The sequence below is a fragment of the Natator depressus genome, chromosome 4, assembly GCF_965152275.1.
Source record: "Natator depressus isolate rNatDep1 chromosome 4, rNatDep2.hap1, whole genome shotgun sequence".
Classification (NCBI taxonomy): domain Eukaryota; kingdom Metazoa; phylum Chordata; order Testudines; family Cheloniidae; genus Natator; species Natator depressus.
The window spans coordinates 68,644,517-68,659,479 of record NC_134237.1 but is presented as its reverse complement, the minus strand read 5'-3'; the positions used below and the strand labels follow the sequence as shown (position 1 = coordinate 68,659,479).

General features: G+C 41.1%; 1 protein-coding gene across 1 annotated transcript in view; it reads left to right on the top strand.

Moving 5' to 3' along the window:
• Positions 1 to 14,963, top strand: part of LOC141986541 (putative ATP-dependent RNA helicase DDX60) — a 79,866-nt gene that overhangs the window by 12,960 nt on the left and 51,943 nt on the right. Inside the window, exons 9-13 of the mRNA XM_074951116.1 lie at positions 2,907 to 3,062; positions 4,246 to 4,348; positions 5,504 to 5,619; positions 8,589 to 8,761; positions 14,568 to 14,820. Of these exons, the coding sequence (XP_074807217.1) occupies positions 2,907 to 3,062; positions 4,246 to 4,348; positions 5,504 to 5,619; positions 8,589 to 8,761; positions 14,568 to 14,820 (801 nt within the window). The remainder of the gene's footprint in view (positions 1 to 2,906; positions 3,063 to 4,245; positions 4,349 to 5,503; positions 5,620 to 8,588; positions 8,762 to 14,567; positions 14,821 to 14,963) is intronic.

Below are 14,963 nucleotides of genomic sequence, written 5' to 3'. Positions count from 1 at the left end.
TCCACAATGACCCCAAGATGTCTTTCTTGAGTGGTGAAATCTCTGCAAGCTGTGTGGGAACTTTTTTACTTACTTACAGCAATTTACTTACTTACAGCAATTGTCTTGCTTACAACACTCCTGCTAATACATCCCAGAATAATGTTTTCTTTTTTTGCAACAGTGTTACACTGTTGACTCATATTTAGCTTGTGATCCACTATGACCCCAGATCCCTTTCTGCAGTACTCTTTCCTAGGCAGTCATTTCCCATTTTGTATGTGTGCAACTGATTGTTCCTTCTTAAGTGAAGTACTTTGCATTTGTCCTTATTGAATTTCATCCTGTTTACTTCATACCATTTCTCCAGTTTGTCCAGATCATTTTGAATGTTAATCCTATCCTCCAAAGCACTTGTAACCCCTCCCAGCTTGGTATTGTCCATAAACTTCATAAGTGTACTCTCTATGCCATTATCTAGATCATTCATGAATCTATTGAACAGAACCAGGCCCAGAACTGATCCCTGCAATACCCCACTTAATATGCCCTTCCATTTTGGCTGTGAACCACTGATAACTATTCTCTGGGAATGGTTTTCCAACCAGTTATGCACCCACCTTATAGTAGCTCCTTCTAGTTTGTATTTCCCTAGTTTGTTTATGAGAAGATCATGCGAGATAGTATTAAAATCCTTACTAAAGTCAAGATATACCAGATCTACTGCTTTCCCCCATCCACGAGACTTGTTACTCTGTTAAAGAAAGCTATCAGGTTGGTTTGACATGATTTGTTCTTGACAAATCCATGCTGACTGTTACTTATCACCTTTATTATCTTCTAGGTGTTTGAAAATTGATTGCTTAATTGTTTGCTCCATTATCTTTCAGCTTCAGTTATGCTGACTGGTCTATAATACCCCAGGTTGTCCTTATTTCCCTGTTTATAGACGGGCACTGTATTTGCCCTTTTCCAGTCCTCTGGAATCTCTCCCATCTTCCATGACTTTTCAGACATAATCACTAATGGCTCAGATATCTCCTCAGTCAACTCCTTGAGTATTCTTGGATGTATTTCATCTGGCCCTGGTGACTTGAAGACATCTAACTTGTCTAAATAATTTTTAACTTGTTCTTTCCCTATTTTAGCCTCTGATCCTACCTCAGTTTCACTGGCATTCACAATGTTATACATCCAATCTCTACGAACCTTTTTAGTGAAAACTGAAACATAAAAGTAATTTGGCACTTCTGCCATTTCCACATTTTCTGTTATTGTTCCCCTCCTTCCCACTGAGTAATGGGCTTACCCTCTCCTTGGTCTTCCTCATGCTTCTAATGTATTTGTAGAATGCTTTCTTGTTATGCTTTATATCTCTAGTTAGTTTAATCTTGCTTTGTGCCTTGGCTTTTCTAATTTTGTTGCTACATCCTTCTGTGTTTGTTTATAGTCATCCTTTGTAATTTGACCTAGTTTCACTTTTTGTAGGACTCTTTTTTGAGTTTCAGGTAACTGAAGATCTCCCACTTAAGCCAAGGTGGTCTCTTGCCATACTTCCTATCTTTCCTATGCAGTAGGATAGTTTGCTCTTCTGCCCTTAATGGTGTCTCTTTGAAAAACTGCCAACTTTCTTGAACTTTTTTCCCCTTAGACTTGCTTCCCATGGGATCTTACATACCAGCTTCCTGAGTTTGCTAAAGTCTGCCTTGTTGAAATCCATTATCTTTATTGTGCTGTTTTCCCTCCTACCATTCCTTAGAATCATGAACTCTACCATTTCATGAACACACTCACCTAAGCTGCCTTCCACTTTCAAATTCTCAGCCAGTTCCTCCCTATTTGTCAAAATAAATCTAGAACAGCCTCTCCCTTAGTAGCTTGCTCCACCTTCTGAACTAAAAAAATATCTCCATACATTCCAAGAACTTGTTGGGTAATCTGTGCCGTGCCATGTTATTTTCCCAAGAGATGTTGGGGGAATTCCTTTTTGATTTGGCCAGCTTTCTCACCTGTTTTATTTTGTCAGAGTAACTCAAAGAAACCAGAATAGGGAGCAGGTTCTGATCCTTGAATCACTGGAGTTGCAGGTTAAAATCCCAGGAAGTTTTATTTTTAATTCTTCTGTTTCAAATAAAATTTTAAAAACTGGGGTTCTGTCTGCTCTATATAGACATTAAAGATCTCATGACATAAGATTAACTATGAGGGCTAGAAATTTTAAAAAATGAAATTGAGATGTCATGAAATCACATGAATATGGGAGCTTGGGCTTTAAGAAAACCATCTGATATCAGGAGAGTAACAATAAAATTGTGAGAGCTGGCAACACAACAGGTTGAGGATGAAACTTTGTAGCAGGAACTTCTTCCAGAGTTTTCCTGCTCCCCTGACACCCTCTTCCAAAGGTTTCTCTGTGAGAAGGGTAATTTGGGCACATGAAAGCAATTTATGCAGTAAAATGAATCCAGTCTAAAGGTTCAGTTCTCCTGCATATATCTAATCCAAACAATCTTTAAGGAACTTTCAATGAAAGTATAATTTGGGCATATAACAATAGTTGGCATTTATAACACCATCCATTATTCTTTGGGGAATAAAGGGAATTTTCTAAAGCCCAGATCCTGCAATGAGCTTTCTTGTGGGAGAACCCTCATCTCTGGGCAGGGGCCCTTGGGCTTCAGTTGCAGGATTGAGGCCTAAAATTGCTATTTGTATACTCCCCAATATATTTTCCTGACCATATTTAGATACATCCATGGCTACCAACAATTGTGAATGCACCTGTTTTTTTCTGCCCTGTTGTAATACCCAAAGGACACTGTCAGAATTGTGCCCTATTGTTGTGGATGTTGTATAAACACAGATAAAGAGGCAGTCCATTTTCCAGAAAACTTTCATTGTAAAATCTCATTTTTTTTTCTTCATAGGGTTAAATTTGGAATTGGGCAAAAAAATGAAGAGTGAATACCAGTATCTGTGGAATACTGTAACAAAATTAGCTGCCAGCTGTGATTTTGGAGATGCTTTTCCAGTGAGAACAACCTCACAACTGTTTCTTGAACAGAAACAAATGTTATTTAAAGGTACTAACAACTGTATAAAAATGACTGGTATAAGCATAATAATAATTGACAGTTATAAAATGTTTTACGTAGTCAAAGTGCTATACAGTTATGAACTTTTTAATTCTTTCCCTTCTAATAATTTATGACTTTATGGGTCTTTATGGGTCTTCTAATAATTTATGACTTTATGGGTCTTTATGGGTCTTCTAATAATTTATGACTTTATTGAAGTCAGTGACAAAACTCCCATTTTATGCCAAAAGGAGTCTGATTAGGCCCTGTGCATGAAATCCTGGCCCCATTGAAGTCAATGGGAATTTTGCTATTGACTTTACTGGGGCCAGGATGGCACCCTGTGGGTTTGATTCTCAGCCCTAAACCAGGTTCTTCGTGCTGGCAAAAGAGCTAAAACAGAGTAAATAAAATGATAATCTAAAAGCCCTGTTTCAGTTCAGGGACAAATTGTCTCAATGTGCAAGCATTGTGGTAGATAGCAAGAAGGCTGTCTATCGAGGACTTCCTCAAAAGCCCTGGCATGTGGGGTGTGCTGGGGGCAGAGCTGGAGCAGGGACAGGTATGGCAGGGGTAGTCTATAGCATACAGTGCTGTGGAGATTCCAGGCAGCACTGCAGCCCATAAGGCAGTCCTGGGAGGATGCTGCCACGTAAACATGCCCTCTGGGCTGTCTAATTACACTGGGAGCCATATAGCAGCCCAGAATCAGAAGGATGCAAAGTTGGCTTAAGGACCATTTATCCCCTGCCTCTGGACTCAGCTGCAAGGTCTGTGACTTTCCTGTCTATCGTTATCAGGCATTTATTCTTTCCATACTTGAGGGTAACTTCGGTTAAGCTTTTCAAATGTTTTGTTAAAACACCGCAGCGCTCTCCAGAAGACCTTTTGTAATATAAAAGGAAGTCTCTTGTGTTCCCCACATCTCTTGTGAATCAATACAGAGGCCATTTACAATCAGACTCATAATTTATATTCAATGTATACCATAATATTACAAATTCTCCTTTAACATCACTGATTATTACTTAACTTGTATTTCTTGTTACCATTTGATTTATAACATACACTTGACAAAAATTAGCAGGATGTTGTATGTACTTTTTGCTCTTTGGAATTGCAGAAGGTAACATAAGAGTGTATGTTTTAGTTAAACAGTATTTATCACGTTTTCATTAACCCTGCAAAGAATCTAAGGAAGAAATTCCCAGTATAGGGCTCATCCCAGTGAAATCTGACCTTGTTGAAGATTATGCTGGAACTGTTTTGGCAGATTTACCTATTTTAAGCAGGTACATTCTTTTTACATTTGTCTGGGTTTTTCTTTTTTAATTAAATGAGATGCTATGAGCTGATTCTTTACTGCCCTGCATCTTATGTCATTATTTACACTTGTGCAGTAGGTAGTATTTTACATCCACTTTGAACTGGTGTAAATATTAACATTAGGTGCAGAGTAAGGATGACTCAGACTCTAAATCCTGACTCCATGTTGTATTCTTTATCCATTTGTTGATTAGCCTTACAGTCTCTGATAATGCTTGCTCTACAGTTTCAAATAGCTGCTTTTACCATACAATGTGTACTTGAAGGGCCAGATACTGATCCCATAGAAGCCAATCACAGAATGCAAATTGATTCAAATGAGAGCGTTACCTGAATAAAGATTAAGTAACTATAGATTTGTAGGTTTTATGGATAACATGATTTAACCCTAGTAACAGGCTCTGTATTGGGATGCTGGAGGAGAAAACCTTTCCCTCCACTCAGGCCAATAAATGGCTTCAGAGTTGCTCCATGAAAGCTACCTGGGGGGTGGGGGTAGTAGCCGTTTAAACCCTCAATGAACCCCTGCTGTGAGTGGAGAATCTTTGTGGCAGTAGATTCTCTCCATTTGTCCCTTCCTCAGCGTTCCCCTGCTCTGCTCAGACACCTGCTTTGTATTCCCATACAGGGAGTCCTCACAGAGCTGTGTTCTGTGACACACAAAGGATGTACCCCTCCTGTACTGACTCCCAAATCCTGGCTTTGACAAAATTATGCATGGAACTCTGTTGTTTCTGTGGCCAAGAAGTGTGGATTTGCACTAAACTAAGTATCAAATATGAAGTCAGACAATACAGATGTGTACCTATTAAAGATTAGTTCTGTGACTTATACAATATGATTCTTCACTAATCCATAAAGAGTTAAGTGGGGAGGACAGGAAGCCACAAGAGCAAAATGAAGTCATGAGGAATCAGGTGCCTGCCACAGAAGAATTAAGAATATACAAGTGAAAAAAAGATCTCTTTGGTATGACATACTCTTCTAGTCAGTATTAGGTATTACAACAAATGCCAAAACATTTTGTTTATAATGAAGTGGGTATAAGGCTTGTTATATAGGATGTGCCAGAAAACTAAAAATACATAAGTATCACTGTATATACTGTGTGTATTTTTCAGCAATGATCCTGCAGTTACTTCACTTATTAAACAAACAGAATTTGATGAACTTCGGCACTGGCATTCAGGCAAACCTCTCAGTGATGATTATGACAGAACGAAGTGCACCAATGATGGTAAAAACATAAGACCTACTCGTCTAGTTGGATAAAACTCTACTGTTGTCAAGGTTATCACATTTTAGAGGAAAGACTGCTTTCATTCCAGATAATTTTCCACATATTATATAAATATACTTCAAATGGGTATTATTACAATAATTAGTTTTGAAGTCAATATATTTTGCCTGATTACATTAATTTATCTTGAATAGACCAAAGATTTATGACACAATCAATGCTGTAAGCCATATTTTCATGAGGCTCCCTTTTGCAAAAATTTGTGCAAAAATTTGTCACTTGTGCAGAAATTTACACATAGACAATATATATGTACACATACAATTTGGTATTTAAAATTGCAGTTTGGGTAACTGTATTTAACTTCTCAGGTCATATGCATAAGAGTTCAGATGACTGCACAAATGGGGCCATGGCTAGATTTACCCTATGAAAATAGCAGTAGAAAGCAAAATAACTTGTATACTTTTTAATTTTCTGGCATTTTTTCCTGTTTTCACATACCCAGAAAATAAACCAAGATTCCACGTTGATCTTAGATTTGCACATTTGTATTATCAAGTTAAATATACATTTGAGGGGCTACCAGCCACTTGTATACAAAACTCTTGCTCTGTTGAAAAATTACCATCTGCCAGAGCATTATATAGTGAATAAAACATCTTATGAGGTGTTTTACAGGACTTCTGTGTGATTATTAACAGATAGTTATTCATTTATAAAATAACTAGTGTAAACTCAATGCGTCAGATTCATCTCTGGTATCACTTCACTATTTACTTATAATGGATATGTACACCTGCTATGTATATATGTCTAGTGATTGTGTTTTGTAGGGATTAAACATGAATATGACACTAAGTGGCCAGATGCTCAGATGCCATAGCAATGGGCATAAGATAAGAATGTGAATGGAACAGAATAAACTAGAACAGAAAATGCCTTTGACCAATAAGTGTCTCAAGCCATATTATAATTGATGTTGGATGTTCTTCTTTAAGAGCTTCATTCCTGGTGGAACTCCACAATCCATTACATTAGTCATTTTTTTCCACTCCAGCCCAGTTGCTGTACGTTGCAGATAGATAAGCTGCTTTATACTTTTACTTTTAAGTTAAGTAATTGAATTAGTAGCACTAAAAATGGCTTCTAATTCAGCTTTCTAAAAAATGACCAACTTTAAAGACTTCTCTGAATCTCTATGATATATAGTTTAGAGAAGATATGTGGCATTGCTCCTTGAAGTTCAGCCACTTGAGAAGCACTGGTGACTATAACTTCAAAAGAAACTACCATATCGCTCTCATGACAAGATCTCTCAGCTGCTATGAAGTTTTACTATTAGGTTGTTTTAACCATCTTTCTATCCTTGCTTAAGTAACACCTTCTCATTATTATTTATTGTAATGTAAACTTTGTGTAAACTGTTTAACACTGCTAGTCTTAATGAGAAGTCTTTACTACTGTAGTTTGAACATTTATGTAAGGGTCAATATGAAATGATTCATGGTGGTATATGACTTATTACTGGGAGTATAATAGCTTTGAGCCAGATTTTAAAAAGTATTTAGGCACCTAAAGTGGCAAAAAGGGACCGAATGGGATTTCCTTTGAAGGTTATGTGCTGGCATCCAGGTGTTTTTGAAAATCCCAGTAGGTACCTATCTGCATCTTTAGGTGCCTAATGCCTAGATTTTCAAAGATCCATTGCTTTACTTAGCATTGCAAGGTCTAAGGTCCAGATTCACACCGAAATGCCTCTTTAGTCTAACACTTTGGTGCAACTCACATTCTCAAAACTACTACCCAGCTGCTGCCTAACCCCATAGGGTATGTCTACACAGCAGTTAAACACCCGGCTGGCCCAGGCCAGCTGACTTGGGCTTGCAGGGCTCAGGCTGTGGGACTGTAAAACTGCAGTGTAGATGCTTGGGCTGGAGCATGGGCTCTGGGACTATCCTCATCTACAGAGTCTCAGAGCTTGGGCTCCAGTCTGATCCCAGATATCTATACCACAATTCTACAGCCCTGTAATATGAGGTCTGCAAGTCTGAATCAGCTGACTTAGACCAGCCACAGTTGTTCAGCTGCTGCGTAGAGACCTAAGTCTTCATGGAACCTAGTTTCCATAGGTGGGCACATGCAAAGCTGCCTACGTCTTCATGCCACCCCATAGTAAATGAGCAGCTCAAAGCCCAAATGCAAGCCAAAGCCCCAGTGGCTCTGAAGCAGGATTCTCAAACTAGGTGAGAGAATGCCTCTCTTGCCAGCATGCCTACAGGTGCAGGCCCAGCACAAACAATAGATGGATGGTGTGTGTCCTCAGAATACCAATAGCCCAGTGATTAGGGCACTCAGCTGGGATGTTGGAGACTCAAGTCCTGCTCCAGATCAAGCAGAGTGGGGATTCAAACTTGGATCTCCCACATCCCATGGGAGTATTTTGGAAATACACAAATATGCTGTCTTTTGTGCTTGCCCTGAGCTGTAGATGTGCTGGTGAAATATATGTACCCTCACCTAGTTTGAGAATTCTGCTTCATGGCTGCCAGGATTTTGGTTTGCACTAGGGTTCTGAGCAGCTCACTAGCTGTGAGGGGGCATTCAGGACTTAGGTGGCTTTACACATGCCCACCTGCGGGGATATAGGCAGCAGTTGAGCATAGTTTTGAAAATGCCTAAATGTTGGGCATAAGTGCCTAAGTACCTTTGTGAATCTGGCCCTAAGTACCTAAATCAGTTTTGAAACTGGGACTTAAATTCTTATGTCAGCTAGGGTCAGATTTTGAAAAGGTGTTAAAGAGAGCAAAATGTCTATATACCTTTCAAATTCTGGCCTTGAGGCACTTTTGAAAATTTTATCCAAGGCCTAAATTTGGAGCTTTCATCTCTTGCCAAAAAACTAATACATTGGAATTCCACCAATTACCTTATAAGTCAAAAATAATGTTCTTTGTTTGCTGTAGCAAAGTCCAAAGGTCCAAAAGAAAGAAGGGGCATACAAAAGTTACAGTCTTATTATCGACTTTATGGAAGATCGTTGGAAGGCAACATTTCAAAGACAATTGTAACCCAGGTGGATGTGCCCTTGGTTCCCACAAGCACTAAGGCTGCTGTCACAAAGACAAAAAAATTACATGTAAGCATATTCAAGTTGTTCCATAGCATACCTATGCTTTCTGCTGTCCAAGCTAAGATTTTTCCTTTTGGTGTAGTTGCTTTAGTCAAGAATACTTACCTGGGATTTTTCATTTGTCAATCATTAGTAATTTTTATTGAAAGAATAAATCCATCCTTGCACCCTAGATTTAATTGGTAATTAGTGTAAACCCATTTTTACCCCTGTACAGAAATATAAACAAGTACCTGTGTTTGGAGCTGGAGCAGTAAAATAACAGAAAGCTTTAATTTTGGAGACCTATACAATTAATATGTGATTGGGTAGGAAACAAAAAATAAATTTAAGGTAGGGTTGGATTTTTACAAAACCTTTTCAGAAATAATCAGTTTAAAAATTGAATGAGATTCTTGAGGTTTGTTTAAATATGCTGCTTGAAAACTATATCAAAATAGCCATTAAAAAGATTGAAACAATCACACGGAAGATGCAGGTGGCTCATATGAATATTCCAAATTTGAAAAATACATGTGTATGACACATCTTTTATGTCAGTGTTTGTGGATCAAATTAATGTCATTACAGTACAGTTGAATAGAATCATAGAATCATAGAATATCAGGGTTGGAAGGGACCTCAGGAGGTCATCTAGTCCAACCCCCTACTCAAAGCAGGACCGATCCCCAACTAAATCATCCCAGCCAGAGCTTTGTCAAGCCTGACCTTAAAAACTTCTAAGAAAGGAGATTCCACTACCTCCCTAGGTAACGCATTCCAGTGTTTCACCACCCTCCTAGTGAAAAAGTTTTCCCTAATATCCAACCTAAATCTCCCCCACTGCAACTTGAGAGCATTACTCCTTGTTCTGTCATCTGCTACCACTGAGAACAGTCTAGATCCATCCTCTTTGGAACCCCCTTTCAGGTAGTTGAAAGCAGCTATCAAATCCCCCCTCATTCTTCTCTTCCGTAGACTAAACATCCCCAGTTCCCTCAGCCTCTCCTCATAAGTCATGTGTTCCAGTCCCCTAATCATTTGTTGCCCTCCGCTGGACTCTTTCCAATTTTTCCACATCCTTCTTGTAGTGTGGGGCCCAAAACTGGACACAGTACTCCAGATGAGGCCTCACCAGTGTCAAATAGAGGGGAACGATCACGTCCCTCGATCTGCTGGCAATGCCCCTACTTATACATCCCAAAATGCCATTGGCCTTCTTGGCAACAACGGCAAACTGTTGACTCATATCCAGCTTCTCGTCCACTGTAACCCCTAGGTCCTTTTCTGCAGAACTGCTGCCTAGCTATTCGGTCCCTAGTCTGTAGCGGTACATTGGATTCTTCCGTTGTAAGTGCAGGACTCTGCACTTGTCCTTGTTGAACCTCATCAGATTTCTTTTGGCCCAATCCTCCAATTTGTCTAGGTCCCTCTGTATCCTATCCCTACCCTCCAGCATATCCTCCCAGTTTAGTGTCATCTGCAAACTTGCTGAGGGTGCAATCCACACCATCCTCCATATCGTTTATGAAGATATTGAACAAAACCGGCCCAAGGACCGACCCTTGGGGCACTCCACTTGATACCGGCTGCCAACTAGACACGGAGCCATTGATCACTACCCGTTGAGCCCGACAATCTAGCCAGCTTTCTATCCACCTTATAGTCCATTCATGCAGGCCATACTTCTTTAACTTGCTGGCAAGAATACTGTGGGAGACAGTGTCAAAAGCTTTGCTAAAGTCAAGGAACAACACGTCCTCTGCTTTCCCTTCATCCACAGAGCCAGTTATCTCATCATAGAAGGCAATTAGATTAGTCAGGCATGACTTGCCCTTGGTGAATCCATGCTGACTGTTCCTGATCACTTTCCTCTCCTCGAAGTGCTTCAGAATTGATTCCTTGAGGACCTGCTCCATGATTTTTCCATGGACTGAGGTGAGGCTGACTGGCCTGTAGTTCCCCGGATCCTCCTTCTTCCCTTTTTTAAAGATGGGCACTACATTAGCCTTTTTCCAGTCGTACGGGACTTCCCCGGATCGCCATGAGTTTTCAAAGATAATGGCCAATGGCTTTGCAATCACATCCGCCAACTCCTTTAGCACTCTTGGATGCAACGCATCCGGCCCCATGGACTTGTGCACATCCAGCTTTTCTAAATAGTCCCGAACCACTTCTTTCTCCACAGAGGGCTGGTCACCTCCTCCCCATGCTGTGCTGCCCAGTGCAGCAGTCTGGGAGCTGACCTTGTTCGTGAAGAGAGAGGCAAAAAAAGCATTGAGTACATTAGCTTTTTCCACATCCTCTGTCACTAGGTTGCCTCCCTCATTCAGTAAGGGGCCCACACTTTCCTTGACTTTCTTCTTGTTGCTAACATACCTGAAGAAACCCTTCTTGTTACTCTTAACATCTCTTGCTAGCTGCAACTCCAGGTGTGATTTGGCCTTCCTGATTTCACTCCTGCATGCCCGAGCAATATTTTTATACTCATCCCTGGTCATTTGTCCAATCTTCCACTTCTTGTAAGATTCTTTTTTGTATTTAAGATCAGCAAGGATTTCACTGTTAAGCCAAGCTGGTCGCCTGCCATATTTACTATTCTTTCTACACATCGGGATGGTTTGTCCTTGTAACCTCAATAAGGATTCTTTAAAATACAGCCAGCTCTCCTGGACTCCTTTCTCCCTCATGTTATTCTCCCAGGGGATCTTGCCCATCAGTTCCCTGAGGGAGTCAAAGTCTGCTTTTCTGAAGTTCAGGGTCCGTATTCTGCTGCGTTTGTTTCTTCTTTGTGTCAGGATCCTGAACTCGACCATCTCATGGTCACTGCCTCCCAGGTTCCCATCCACTTTTGCTTCCCCTACTAATTCTTCCCGGTTTGTGAGCAGCAGGTCAAGAAGAGCTCTGCCATTAGTTGGTTCCTCCAGCACTTGCACCAGGAAATTGTCACCTACATTTTCCAAAAACTTCCTGGATTGTCTGTGCACCGCTGTATTGCTCTCCCAGCAGATATGAGGGTGTTTGAAGTCTCCCATGAGAACCAGGGCGTGCGATCTAGTAACTTCTGCGAGTTGCCAGAAGAAAGTCTCGTCCACCTCATCCCCCTGGTCCGGTGGTCTATAGTAGACTCCCACCACGACATCACCCTTGTTGCTAACACTTCTAAACTTAATCCAGAGACTCTCAGGTTTTTCTGCAGTTTCATACTTGAGCTCTGAGCAGTCATACTGCTCTCTTACATTCAGTGCAACTCCCTCACCTTTTCTGTCCTTCCTGAACAGCTTATGTCCATCCATGACAGTACTCCAGTCATGTGAGTTATCCCACCAAGTCTCTGTTATTCCAATCACATCATAATTCCTTGACTTTGCCAGGACTTCCAGTTCTCCCTGCTTGTTTCCTAGGCTTCGTGCATTTGTGTATAGGCACTTGAGATAACCCGCTGATCGCCCCTCTTTCTCAGAGGAGCCCTCCCCTCTCACGCGCTCCTGCTTGTGCTTCCTCCCGGTATCCCACTTCCCCACTTACCTCAGGGCTTTGGTCTCCTTCCCCCGGTGAACCTAGTTTAAAGCCCTCCTCACTAGGTTAGCCAGCCTACTTGTGAAGATGCTCTTCCCTCTCTTGGTTAGGTGGAGCCCGTCTCTGCCTAGCACTCCTCCTTCTTGGAACCCCATCCCATGGTCAAAGAATCCAAAGCCTTCTCTCCGACACCACCTGCGTAGCCATTCGTTGACTTCCACGATTCGACGGTCTCGACCCAGGCCTTTTCTTTCCACGGGGAGGATGGACGAGAACACCACTTGCGCCTCAAACTCCTTTATCCTTCTTCCCAGAGCCACGTAGTCTGCAGTGATCCGCTCAAGATCATTCTTGGCAGTATCATTGGTGCCCACGTGGAGAAGCAGGAAGGGGTAGCGATCCGAGGGCTTGATGAGTCTCGGCAGTCTCTCCGTCACATCGCGAATCTTAGCTCCTGGCAGGCAGCAGACTTCTCGGTTTTCCTGGTCGGGGTGGCAGATAGATGACTCAGTCCCCCTGAGGAGAGAGTCCCCGACCACTACCACCCACCTCCTTCTCTTGGGAGCGGTGGTCATGGAACCCCCAACCCTAGGACAGTGCATCTCATGCCTTCCAATCGGCGGAGTCTCCTTCTGCTCCCTTTCCTCAGACGTATCATTTGATCCACTCTCCGCATTAGTACCTGTGGAGAGAACATGAAAATGGTTACTTACCTGTATCTGCGTTGCTGGTACATGGACGTTCCCCTTTTTTCTTCTGGAGGTCACATGATGCCAAATTTCTTCACCGTCCTCCTGTTCCCGATGTGCAGCCTGCTCTGAATCTTCAGAACCTTGTGCCCGTAGAAGCATATCCTGACGTCTGTCCAGGAAATCTTCAGTTTCTCTTATGCAACGCAGGGTCGATACCTGTTGCTCCAGACCTTGAACCTTCTGTTCCAATATGGAGACCAGCTTGCACTTTGTACAGACAAAGTCGCTTTGTCCTGTGGAAGAAAGACAAACATAGCACATCCAGTGCAGGTCACAACAGCTGAACACCCCCCATCCATATTACCTTCCTTCTACGAGCTTCCTCAGGAGTTGTAGAGGTAATTACTCAGAGAAGCCGGCAAGATGTAAGCCTCAGTGGGCTCTCCCTGGGCAAACTCCCAGGCAAACTCCTTCTGTTAGCTGCTCAGCTGGTCGCTGCTCAGCTGGTTCGCAGCTGACTGGCTTTTTATACAGTCAGGCCCACTTAAGGCTCACCTGGAACAAAGCACTCCCTGTTCCCGCCCTTTTCAAACAACCAACCAAGCACACGGTCAAACTGTCCTCACAACAAACACTCAGATACTCAGATACTCACCAACATAGCCTCCTTAATGCAGCCCTTAGCGTACCTCCTCTCAGGCAGGTACTGTACTCTTGGTTCTGAGCTACAATTTGTGGGTTAAAGTCTCAAGTCTTAGTTGGACTCATGGCTAGTACTAACATTTGGGGTGACAGGGATGGCAATAGAGGACATTAGTTTGTGTTTGTTTTGAGAAAATATTCCTAACCAATGCAAAATCTAAAAGATCTTTGATTTTGATTTCCCTGCATTTGTGACAAATAATGTCTGAATTTATATATCAAGAAAGATTTGATCCTGCAAGCACTATTCCATATTAAATTGCTGACTAGAATAATATGTGCACTGTTTCTGATTTCACAGGATACATGAAAAAATGTTAATGGGCAAGATTGAGCAATAATAATTATTACTGTATTTCTTAGTTAAAATATCATTACCATTTTGTATCATTCAGTGTGGAGTATAGTTTTAGGGCCTGATCAAATGCCCATTGAAGTCCCCAAGAGTCTTTTCATTGACTTCCGTGGGCATTTGATTAGTCTCTAATTGTCTTCAGTTTACTGAAATACCTGGAACTACAATTAGAATTTTCATTTTCCAGGCTTAAAATAAATGCCTTCAAGTTGTGATTAAACCGTCTTTTTCATTTTTCATGTTTGTGGCTCTTTAGATATTAGAAAGTTAAAGAACTATTTCGTATACTTTTAGTATGATTTGTTGAATAAGCCTTTTTTTGTAAAACATGTACCAGTATTTACCAATAAATTATGACCTGCACAGAATTCAGTACTATTTTAAACAAAATTCAAAGCAAAACAAAACACACAAACGGGGCAAAATCCTATAATTTGCAGTCAGTTGTTATTCAGGCGAAACTCCCATTTACTTCCAAGGATTGGGCTCAAGGCTTACAACATTTTTCATATTGCTTGCACACATTGGTGTTTAGTTCTGTATATCTTTATTAATTTTTTTGTAGAAAAGTAAAGCAGAAATAATTGCAGAGGAAAACCAGAAGCGACTAGGAGCTAAAGAAGAGAAGAAAGAACAGGAACAATGGAGTGCCTTATCTGTGTCAACTGAAAGTGAAATTAAAGAGAATTTTACCTGTGGAATAAATAGACTGGAGAATTTCCTTAAGACATGTCAAAGTAATTCTGTGAAATTCACAGCAGAAATGGCAGGACTGAATGTCTGTTTAGAAGTTTGGAAGGAACACTGCAGAAGCCAAGGTATGTTTTCTGAATTCATTTTGGGCCACAATCATTCTGCATCCTGCATCCCCAGTCCCAGCCCCCAACCCCCACCACCTCCAAAGCTTTCATTAGACTTTCACAGCTAGAATAAAGGCACATAGTAATGCTAATTTTGAAGT